Source organism: Chelmon rostratus, chromosome 4 (genome assembly GCF_017976325.1).
Source record: "Chelmon rostratus isolate fCheRos1 chromosome 4, fCheRos1.pri, whole genome shotgun sequence".
Taxonomy (NCBI): Eukaryota; Metazoa; Chordata; class Actinopteri; order Chaetodontiformes; family Chaetodontidae; genus Chelmon; species Chelmon rostratus.
Window position 1 is genome coordinate 19190481 of NC_055661.1, and position 11388 is coordinate 19201868.

General features: G+C 40.7%; 1 protein-coding gene across 1 annotated transcript; it reads right to left on the reverse strand.

The window, feature by feature from the left end:
* Positions 1-23: 23 nt before the first annotated feature.
* Positions 24-8286, reverse strand: gclm (glutamate-cysteine ligase, modifier subunit). The gene is made up of 7 exons (XM_041935646.1): positions 7963-8286; positions 6051-6113; positions 3962-4046; positions 3437-3493; positions 3133-3335; positions 2066-2180; positions 24-1625 (listed from the first exon to the last, which is right to left on the reverse strand). The coding sequence occupies exons 1-7, from the start codon at positions 8098-8100 to the stop codon at positions 1456-1458; spliced, it is 831 nt and encodes a 276-aa protein (XP_041791580.1). The 5' UTR covers positions 8101-8286; the 3' UTR covers positions 24-1455.
* Positions 8287-11388: the final 3102 nt, after the last annotated feature.

The following is an 11388-nucleotide window of genomic DNA, read 5'->3' on the forward strand; positions in this document are numbered from 1 at the left end:
CACCAGTGATGATGGTACAAACATCTGTTTCATAATTTTAATAAAGCCAATCCATGATATACAGAAATATGACATTAAATATGTTTACAGTACAACAGATAATTTGTCTTCATGAGATCAACTGGATCCTGTCTGGAAAAACGGCCATGATTCTTCAATAAGGTGGGTCAAGTCAATCTGGATATTGTTGATATTCAGTGAATATTTCCTGATGGTCTGCTTGTTGTCCATTCTGTGTGTGCGTCCAGTTTTGTCCACAACCTTGGCTCTGTAAATGAGACACTATTCCTGCAACCGGTGGTGTCCGCGCTCGTGCACAGGACAAGGGGATGGCAAGGGGAGACGGTAAATCTGGCATGCTAACGTGCAATCCCACTGTGAAGACGGGCAGATGGTAATATCAATTACCTTTCTCCAGAATGACTCACTCCACCTTGAAAACTACTTTTCACATCTCGGCATGGAGTTTCCAGTGCTACAACAGAGGGCATAAGCCTCCTATGCATGTCAAAACATCTCAAAGTGCTGCACTCTCAACCCACGAAAGAATCTCATGGCATAGGGTGGGCAAACATTTCAATGACTTGTCAAAAATAGCGCATGGTTAGAAAAGATGCATGATAACACAAAGTTATGGAATACTCACATACAGTATTTGTCTGCTTTACCAGCTGAAATCAAATCTAGTCAGCATCATAAAATAAACATCTCACGTGTAGTTGGATTTGAGTGCATTGCTTTACTTAACTGCGGAATGCAACTGGTATTATATACATTGGGAGAAAATCTAATTGCATGGTCAGACTTGCTTCAGTTTTCCCCCACATTTACCCTTTAAAAATGTTTGCAATAATTCTGCACCAAAAAACAATAGTTCTCTACCCTGTTCTGTCGCTTTACCTACTCATAATCTTTTCATTCAGACTGATATATTTAAAGCTTGATTCACACTGACACAGTGGAGACAAAGCAGGAATGAGGATAGGAGCTAAAGATGAGAGGCACTTCAATTCAGAACAAAGTTAAGGAACCTTCACCTTGGATCAAAGATTAGCAAATTACATTTCCACCATTAAAGCAGCCTCTATATTGTGTGGTTAATGGCTGATCTGTCAATGTACGGGTCAGTGAGAGCCACTGTCTGTGAAACGTTCACTTCCACAGTGTGTTCTCTCCAAACTGACACTGGAGTTGATCTTGCATGTTCATCTCCTGTTTTTGATCTCACTGAGATGACGGTAGTGAATACCTGCATCCGTTACACTGAAGAAATCATAGATGATCAAGATGCAATGACTTCAAGACTCATGGTGATTGGCAGCATCCATTATTCAGAGCTCTTACTTTGCATGTTGTCTGTGTGTGTGTGTGTATGTGTGTGTGTGTGTGACAGAGAGAGAGAGAGAAAGGAGGAAAATGGCTTCATCCGTGTGTCTTCTTCTCTAGGGGAGCGTGCTAGGGGCTTGCCTTCCTCGCACTGACAAGATAGCCCTTAGCCTTGATGATGCCCCTGCTCTTGACAATAATGGAGTAGCGCAGGACCCACTCCAGCCTCCAGTCAGCGATGCTCAGGTCCTGCATTCCCTCCTGCATCGCCTCCTGGAATGTGGCTTTTGACATTAGCTCTGTGGATGGAAACACGAGGCCACGAGAGGGGGTGTTCACAACTCAGGAATAAAAAAAATCACCCGGTAACATGTGAACTGTGCTGCTTACGCTGTGTAAAGCACATAAAAACGCTGCTGTTGAGTACAACTACAATTTGTTGACTGATTGATAAAGAGCTTTTCTCGCTTTTGTCTACTGACTCAAAACAAACTACAACGTCCATGTTCCTCATAATAAAGAAACATGCCACCCAGGCTTTTTCTGCTGAGACAATACTTGTTAGTTGATCAATTTATTGTTGGTTTTTTCATGGCATTTGTTGACAATTAGAGAACTCAGAAGACTCAATGTTTGACTCAGCACTGAGGACACTTGATATGGGACACCTGCACTCTAGCATCTAGAAACTTTCCTTTAAATCCATCAGACTGGCCGAAAAAAAGGAACTGAATTTTACCCTTGGGATCGTTGTGTGTGAGCAGCTGGATGTCAAACTCCTTAGCGAAGGCTGTCAGGTCAGGAGGCATCACACAGCAGGAGGCCAGGTTGACCTGGTTACTGCTGGGCTTCACCTGGTACAGAGAGGGTATGTGGTCAGTGACTGGCAGGAAATGGCACACAGAGAGCTGCCTGGTCTGTCAGTGGTGTACCAGCCAAAGATCATGACAGATAAACGCATTCCTGCTTGCAGTTATAATTAAAAGTCAACATCTCTGTTGCCTCCAAACCTGTGCAGGCACTGTGAGGAAAAGAACTGCAACGATTCGTTTTTTAATTATCCAGTCAAGCCAAAGAAAATTAACTATTTTGATAATCGATTTATGGTTTCAGTTATTTTTCCAGCAAAAATGTCAAACGTGCTGGTTCCTGCTTTGCCATTTCTATATGGGGTTTGGACTGTTGGTTGGACAAAAGAAACAATTTGAAAACGTCACTTTGGGTTCTGGGAAATTGTGATGAGCATTTGTTTGCATTTATTTATTTATTCTGAAAATAATCGTCATATTAATCAATAATGAAAATTGTCTTTAGTTTCAGCCCAAGTGGGGAGTCAGCCTGATGCTAGCCCTGCACTGGATGTCTCTTTTGTTGGATGTCTGAGAAGTTCCCCAGTCCAGTTTGGCTGCTGTCTTAAGATCAGTTCTAGGCTGCAGTGATCTTGTTTTGACATTACTGGAGCAGTATTTTACATGTTGTGGCTAAACTGTGGCCTGAACGGCTCTGATATAAAACTAAATTTTGCTGCAGAGCAGGCAGCTCAGACTTTTCCCCCAGACATTTGCAGCTCCATATGCATGTTTTTTTCTTCTTACTTTCCTTCCTTCCTAGAACAATCAACTATTGGATTTGTCAATGAATAAAACCAACCAGTGGTTGTTTGCTTAAGTTCAGTGTGAGCACTCATACTCTGATTGGTAGGTTCTGGCTGTGCAGAAAGGCCGGTTAAAATGTGTAGGATTAGTAAACACTGTGTCTGCCAAGATGGCATGAGTGAAGGCTCACATACACAGGATTCCCACTCACCTGAGCCCAGTTGTAGAGCTGTTCCAGGAGATCTTTGTCCAGGTCAGAAGTGCCAATGGCAGCAATCTGCTGGCTCCTGACCAGAGCCTCCAGCTCCTCCCAGGCTGGCTGAAGGTGAGCCAAGGTTTGACCATCGCCCTCCAGGGGTCCAGGTGGCGCTATGATAACAGAGTCGAGCTGGGACACTGCCAGCGTCTGGCAGGCTAGGCATGAGAGACAAACAAAGTAGATTTAAAAAGATTCATATCTATTGTGTGTAAGTTTTACTCTACATAAGAATATTGCTGAAGGGTTTAAAGCTCACCCATCTCCACTGCATCTCTGATGGAGGACTGACCCGATTCACACAAGAACAGCTTGACTGTGAAAACAAGGCAACCATAAACATGTCGTCCCCACTTACTGCAGTTGTTCTGTAGCCTCTGGCCTGAATGATTGCTACTACTAACTTATTTAGTCATTTAGCATTTATTACTTGTTTAACCATACCATTTGCTTGATTCAGCCAAACATTTACTATGGATGCACTGATCAATGGGTCAGGCAACATGTCTGGGACTATCTTTACAATAAATCATTTTTTAAAGTGTATTGTGCCTTAACCAAAAAGAAAAAACAAAACAAAAAAACAAACCAGCATAAAAAAGTGTCCCCAGCTGCGTTTATCAAATGTTATGCCTCACTGTGATTAAGGAAACTTTTTTTGTGTTTACACAAACTTTGAGGAACAAGATTACTCCACAAGTCCACAAACTCAGAACAAAGTCCATGGAAATGAACGTGGTACAGATTCAACGTTCTTCTTGCAGGCTAGAACTCCAGTACTGACCCGAGACCTTCAGCTCCTCCCTCTCTTCAGGTGTGATGGCGTCTGTTTCCTGGGGAATAAAGCAGTCCAGTGTATCTGGAAAGTCCTGCATGAGAAGAAAAGTACTTTATTTAGAGACTATGTCATCTTCTATTGTGACTAAACTCCTTTTAAGATATGAAATATTTTAAATTGGTGGCTTCATTTGTTGGGTAAAGTGACAGAACGGACAGCTTAGAGTAAAAGTTACGATATGAAGCTTAGCTTTTTTTCTCACAGGCTGCATCACAGATGGATTTTAAAAGCACTTTCCAGTTGAAGCCTTAATTAAAGTTTCCCTGTGGAGTTTTCTCGTAAATAAACAAAAGCTGTTTACATTCAGTGTTACTCGCCAAAAAGCACTGTGACTTTTAAGGTCTAACAAATGTGACTTTGTAACTACCCAAACATCTACTAAGATACTTTTTCTTAAAAGTGATCCATGTTTACTAGCAAGCAAGTCTTCTTCCCTGAGTTTGCCGACCATTGCTGCCTATCTTGGCGCATTAAAGCGACCTGTTGATAGGTGGGATAGTGCAACACCATTGGCAGAAATGCTTATTGTATCAACCAGTTCTTGTGCATAAGACAAACTAAACAGGGAGCCACTTATAGAGAAGAATGCTCCATAGCGCTAAAAGAGGTCAAAATCTCCACAGGTCACCATTAATGACGACCATGAGGGCGAAGGACACTGGCCCCTCTGCTCAGGGTGATTCCACGAATCCATTTTCACATCAATTTCATTATTTGTTAGAGAATTCAGTTTATAATGTCAGAGAGTCCATATGTGCAAAATGATGACCTTAAGTGCGGCCTTAATAAATTCCTATTTGCTCAAAGGCTGTATATAAAGTGGTTTGCTGAATTTTCACCATTTCATTCAGGCATAAAGCAAATGAAAATATAGCGAGGAAGTGCTAGACTGATTATTTTTGTGGTTGTGTTTAGTCATTATTTACTTTTCCCTGCACAGAGTGGGGAAAAATATTTTTAGACTGATCTGTCATGAGTGGAATCTCCTCAAAACTGTACAGTGTTTTGTGGTTTATTAAACTGATTGTTTTGTTTTTTTTTGTACATAAGAATCGATGATAAGTGACAAATTTATTACAGTGGGCTTAATGAGGTGACCAGGACTTGCGTTTGTTTTCACTCTGCACATAGTTTATGTAACAATGTGCTTGCACAGCCTCTATGTTAATCTGACAGCATTTGAGTCAGACTTGAATTGAGCTACATGTCGAGCTTGTGTGTTTTTCTGTCAGCAGATACACACCAAACACAACCTCAGAAGAGAACTAAAACCCATGACTCAAACATCCCATTCTTGACATTTCCCTGCAGGGGATGTGTCTAACTAGCTCTGCGTTTGCAAATATTTAAGATCCCTTAGTTCAACTCTTTCAAACCTCCCCCATCCCCATTTCAGTCCAGTGGGCGTGGTGACAAGAGCTGAAGCAGATTAGCTGAGCCTTGCAAAACAGCCAGAGCAAGGGTGTGTTCAGCAGGAATGGTGGACGACTACGTTGGATCCTGTAGCCTCTTAAATCATGATTTAGGTCTTTTCAGAACATGGTAATTTGACCCAAACAGATTTTACAACGACTACAACTTTCTAGAAATCCTGTCACAGTTAATGAACAAAACCTTCAGAGAAAACTTTCTGTGCCCCCTACCCCCATCCACCCCTCGATCCCAACAGACAGACGCACATTTGGAATGGCGCCTTTGGCAGTCAGCACTGCATGAACATTCATCATGACAGCTTCTTTTCAGTATGCCTGGAGGCACCCTTTGATGTCCATCACTACAGTTATTCCATTTTTCCAAGCACTGGAACCCTACTACCCGACACTAAAGTAGAACGTTATTGTGCAACTCATTCACATACTGCAGGTCTGACCAGAACTAACAATCAATCCAAATACTATTGATGCTCATTTCTCAGTGTCACCATAACATGCAAAACTAATATAGGAGAGACTAAGGAGGTGAACTACTATACTCACACTGAGAGAACCCAACAGCGCATGAAAACAGTATACAGAAACTGTAAATGTCTCCCCACCTTGGATGGCGGTTTTGTTGTGGAGAACCAATCACTCAGCGTGGCTTGAATGCACTCTCGAAGCTGAAATATCAAACAGAAAAACATAAAGTTAAATTTACATTTAACATCAACATTTTTTTAGCAAGGATCACTGAAACTCAGCTGAAGCTGAACAGCTTTTTATTGTCAGCAGACTCTACATCAACATCTGGACAGCTGTGATATGCTGCTCCGCCAACTGATGGGTCACAGTGTGTTATAAACATTGAAATCAGAAAAAAATGGCTCAAAGCATGGGACATAGAGAGGAGAAAAGTAAAATTTAACTTCTGATGAAAGTCTTACTTTAAAACATAACTATATACAAAGGAATAAGCATGGGGTGTGGCGGCCAGCTGCATCAGTGGAAGAAGTTTATGGATGATTGAGAAATGTGAGTGTTGAAGGCAGCAGAAAACTGCCAACAAGGCAAAACCTGAAGATGTGGAGCCTTGATAGAGAGAGACAGACTGGAAGAGACTTAGCAGCTTTCTCCACATAATACTAATGAAGCTATACTAAAATACTTGTTTTTGTTTCAGTACTATTAAATGCAAAGTCAGACACAGTGGAACTTTAAGAAACATTGCATCACAGTCATAATCACAACTTGAATGTTGCTGTGAACTCATTTTATGATGCTGCAATTATGTAACTCCTACAAGACAAATACGCAGCGTGACTGCAGACTCCTGACAGAGATTATTTTTTGTGTTATGTCAGCCACATACAGAATAGGACTTACTATATGCCAATACAGACATTGTATCAAGATGTTACTTTTAACTGTAGTGACCTTTGCCCTTCATCACAATAGCAACTTAAAAGATCAACTAACATCACATAGCACTGTAAATTCCATCCATGCCTTAGAGGAAAATGCACCTTAAAACAACAAGTGGTGTAGTATCTAAAGCACGTTATGAAAAACAAGTTTGAATAAACCCATTCAGGAAATTACTGCCACACCTTTTGATAACTGCTGTGAACATTTATGCGGTGCCAAAACAATTGGTGCATTAATAAATAGTCAAATGACAGAAAATGAATCGTCCTCTCTTCTTATAATCGATTCACTCAATCAAGTCATTAAGAAAATCTTGTTTAATTCGAGGACGTGCTGCTTTCTCCTTTGTTATGTCATTTAAACTGAACATCTTTGGCTTTTGGATTGTTGACACGACAAAACTAGCTATTTGAAGACATCAATTTAGGATTGTGTTTGACGTTTGGTTGACCATTTCCTGACATTTCATAGACTAAACAACGACTTGATTACTCTTATATCAATCTATATGAAACGTAAAATTTAGCTGCAGCACTACATTTATGACGTGGGCATTTCAATAGATTTTGACTACATTTAGAGTACTGGCCCGTTGGTGTTGTCATCACTACCCTAGAGCTATAAAAATGAAAAACAAACACTGTTTCAGTGGTGCACCTGCAGGCGATGTAGATCACCTGTTAATGCCTTGACCTGTTTGAGGATAACATTTATAGTGTTTTGTTTTGTGGGAACAACGATTATTCATCAACTATTTACGTTAGACTGGATCATAAAGTCAATTATATTGCATGCCTTCATTACACGAGAAATGGTACTTGATTAAACTTTTAAGCTAGTTAGCGTTACTGCACTTAAGCTCAGACACAGTTCTGTGGCACGTTTCACTCACATTTTGCTAATATAACATTACACATGCCTTATTATCAGTTAACTCACACTGGTATCGTTAGCTAGTTAAATATTTAGCCAGGTAACGTCAGCCTAACGTTAATTTACAGGCTAAGCTAACGAGCTACACTGTGACACCAGCACAACACAACTAAGCGCAGTGGTCAGAAAACTGCCGCCGTTTTAAATTAGGCAGGTTTTACGTTATCTTACCTCTTCACTGGGGCAGCACGGACATTTCTTTTTCAGGCGACTTCGGTTGACTAAATTCCCGGTGTACAGCCGGAGAGTCTTAGCGTGGTTCAACAACGTCTTCGCCTCAGCGCTCATGTTGCTGTTTTGAGGATCCATGTGGTTTTCGCTAGCGAGCTAACACGTTGCTAGGCAGTGACGAACTGTGACAGCGAGCAAGTATTCACTGACTGCTGCTGTGACTGCTGGCTAAGAGCTCGCTAGCAAACAAAAGTACAGCCCCCGAAACTGTAAACTACGTTGTCAGGATGACTTGCACTCACTGTTGACTGCTGGCTTGGTGGTTGTTTAGTGGCTATTATGGAGGAAGCCGGTCGATCACGCCCACACGGAGGTGTCGGTGACTGTCAGAAAACGTGGTCAGGACAACTTGGAGGAAACCAGCTACATCCACAACGCATAACTGGATCCACGGAATGGATTTGGATTTGAATTGGGAACAGTTCCAGTTATAAACGCTAGATGGTGGTGTAGTGTTTCTCAAGTAACTATGACATTGTGTATAACCAGAACTAAATAAATGTACTCAGGTACTATACTTATGTACAGTTTGGGGGTAAGTGTACTTAACCTGAGTATTTACATTTTCTGCCACTTTATACTGAGACTCCACTACATTTCAGGGAGCAGTATTCTAGTTTTCATATTAAAACTGTTAAAATTACCTTCATCTTAACTAGTATTACAATATTAAAATGCTGCTAATGTCTAATCTAATAATCCAATAAAACTGATATAACAGTGAGAAGGGCCATTCTGTATGATGAATACTTTTACTTTTAATGCTTAAAGTACATATTGCTGCTCATTCCTCTGTAGCTTTGTTTGAACTTGAATTTTACAGTATTGCACTGTGGTACTAATACTTTTACCTAAGCAAAGGATGTGAATACTTTTTTTCTTTTGTGTGGGTATTGTATAACTACCTAACTAATTGATGATGATGTATGATGTCTTTTCTTTTCTTTTCTTTTCTTTTCTTTTCTTTTCTTTTCTTTTCTCATTTATGAAACACCCTTTCCTTTTTTAACATAACTGCTCCCTCTTGCACAAAGCCAGGTCAATACTTTTGGGATGGAATGGGGGCCTTATTACCCAGCATCAGTGTTGGACCACACCAATGGCAGGAAATCCCTTTAGCCAGGTTCCAGATTCTTGCGGAAAGCTACAATGGAAGAGTGGCGTCTGTTAGAGCAGAACATTAATGTCCACAAGTGAGGAATGAGATCTTTGATAATCATGTGTTTAATGCTGGAGCCTATAAAACATCCACATATTTTGCAAATATTTTACAAATGCGCACGCAACACATTTGGTATTTGGTAGACACACATATCAAGAGTAATTCATGTCACTGCGGTGTTTGTGATTCGGACAAACATCATCAGGTCGAGTGAGCAATGACATTTGGAAGCAATTAAATCGTTGCAGGGATATTTGATTGCTTTACTGGTGTTTCTACGCAAACGTAAATACCCTAAAGCTGCAAAACCCCGAGACTACTGGTGAAGATACAGAGGAAGTGATGTCAGTGATTTCTACACCGAGGAAATAATATTTAAAAAGCATGACTGGCTGTGTTCTATGCATAGAAATATGTTCTGAAGAGCAAACAAAGTCAGGTCCATAAGGGGGCCCCCTGGTGAACCCCCCCCCCGCCCCCATTCAATGTGCCCCCTCAAATAAGTAAAAGCAGGTCAACGTTTCTCCGTAATCAGTGTAAGTCTAGCGATAACTGTGGTAAATGGAAATCCATTGCAAAGCTTTTAAAGCACACAGGACACAGTGAGATTATTTGGATATATTTGGATTTGTCTGTTGTCAACTTGCTGTGACCTCGGTGTGTGTTGAGGCGAAATGATGTGCACTCTCGTTTTGTTTTAGTTTTAGTCAGGCCTTAGGAAAGTGAGGATAATTCACTACTTTTCGGATTTTTTTTCTTAACATTTTCTCCTGTGGAGCATGCCTTTCACTTTAAATACATGCAGCACTATGTTTACTTACTTAAGTATAGATAAACAGTTCAAAACAAAAGAAATCTAAAATAAACAAACAGGGGCTGGTTGCTGTTGCACTGGCGTGACTTGGGTTCACGACTTTTCAAAAGCCTGGCTGTGGCCGTAGTAGAAAATGTTGGATGTTTTGTTGTAAAGTGCCAGGGACCCACAATGCAGCAGCAAAAAAACAGAACCTAGTTTCACATGCCAGACTAACAAATATGCAGTGGTGGACGAAGTATTCAAACCCTTCAGTGAAGTACAATCACTAATAGCACACTGTGAAAATACTCCACTACAGGCCATTCAGGCATTCAAACCCTTACTCAGGCATATCAGTAGGAAAATGTATTTCAAGTGTCAAAAGTAAACATACTCATGCAGAGAAATGCTCCCAGTCAGTGTGTCAGTATTATATCTGATGTTTCTGGATTAATATTACTGCTGCATTCGTGTGGATGTTTCATTTCACTGCTGCAAATGTTTAAAGTTGTGCTAATTTTGAACTAATGAAGCCGTAGTGAAAGTTCAGTCAGGGAGATGATTCTTTTGCGTGCTGAGGCTTGTAGTTTATGTCTCATGCCCTCCTGCATTCACTCCTCCCACGCATGTCCCTGCTGTCATTGTCTTGGGCTGTCAATCGAGATGGTCTTATCTCACCAACAGCACAGCAACACACCTCCTGTAGGAGCTGTAATATGACTCGAACCCTCTCTGACTTGGTATGTTCATGCTGCCTCTGTTACAAAATCTCCCTGTTCAGTCTAATCTTCCAAGACTTTCTGATGCAACCGTATCAACACGAATCATCTGTTATAATAAACAGTTATCTTTACTTCATTCACTTTTCTCTCCTGATTGGACGTACAGCTGGACATCAAATTCTAAACAGTCCCCATATGTCTGTAGTGTCGCTGTCCCGTGAGAACCACATATCTCTGACAACTCTGTCAGCTCAGGAAAACAGCCCTGTTTTCAGCTTCCTAACACTGTATTTTCAACCTAATCCCAGAGGGGTTTTAAATGGTTCATGCAGTTTAAGAAATAGGGGGATTTCCTCATTTCCCATAAAGGAACACTTAATCAGTCCGTTTATCAGAAACACTCAAGGCCACCAAATTTGGACATACATAGTTTTCACTGGAGAGGAAGGGTATGAAACACTTTAACTCGAAACTAAAGCCCTAAGACAAATGAAGTGAAGTAAGAAGTACAATATTTGCCACTGAGGTGTATTGCAATAGAAGTACAAAGTGTTTTTGCATGAAGAGGAAATAAAAGTACAGTACAAGTATTTCAAATTTGTACTTGAATGGAGTGATTGAGTAAACGTACTTAGTTACATTCCATCACTGGAAACATGCTATAATTAGAAGGCTTGATATGCGGG

Coding starts and splice junctions, on each gene's coding strand:
- gclm (XM_041935646.1), bottom strand. CDS start 8,100: ATGGATCCTCAAAACAGCAACATGAGCGCTGAGGCGAAGACGTTGTTG. Junction 3,494..3,961: donor GGAGGAGCTGAAGGTCTCGG/GTCAGTACTGGA, acceptor TTGTTTTCACAG/TCAAGCTGTTCTTGTGTGAA. Junction 1,626..2,065: donor CACACACAACGATCCCAAGG/GTAAAATTCAGT, acceptor TTCCATCCACAG/AGCTAATGTCAAAAGCCACA.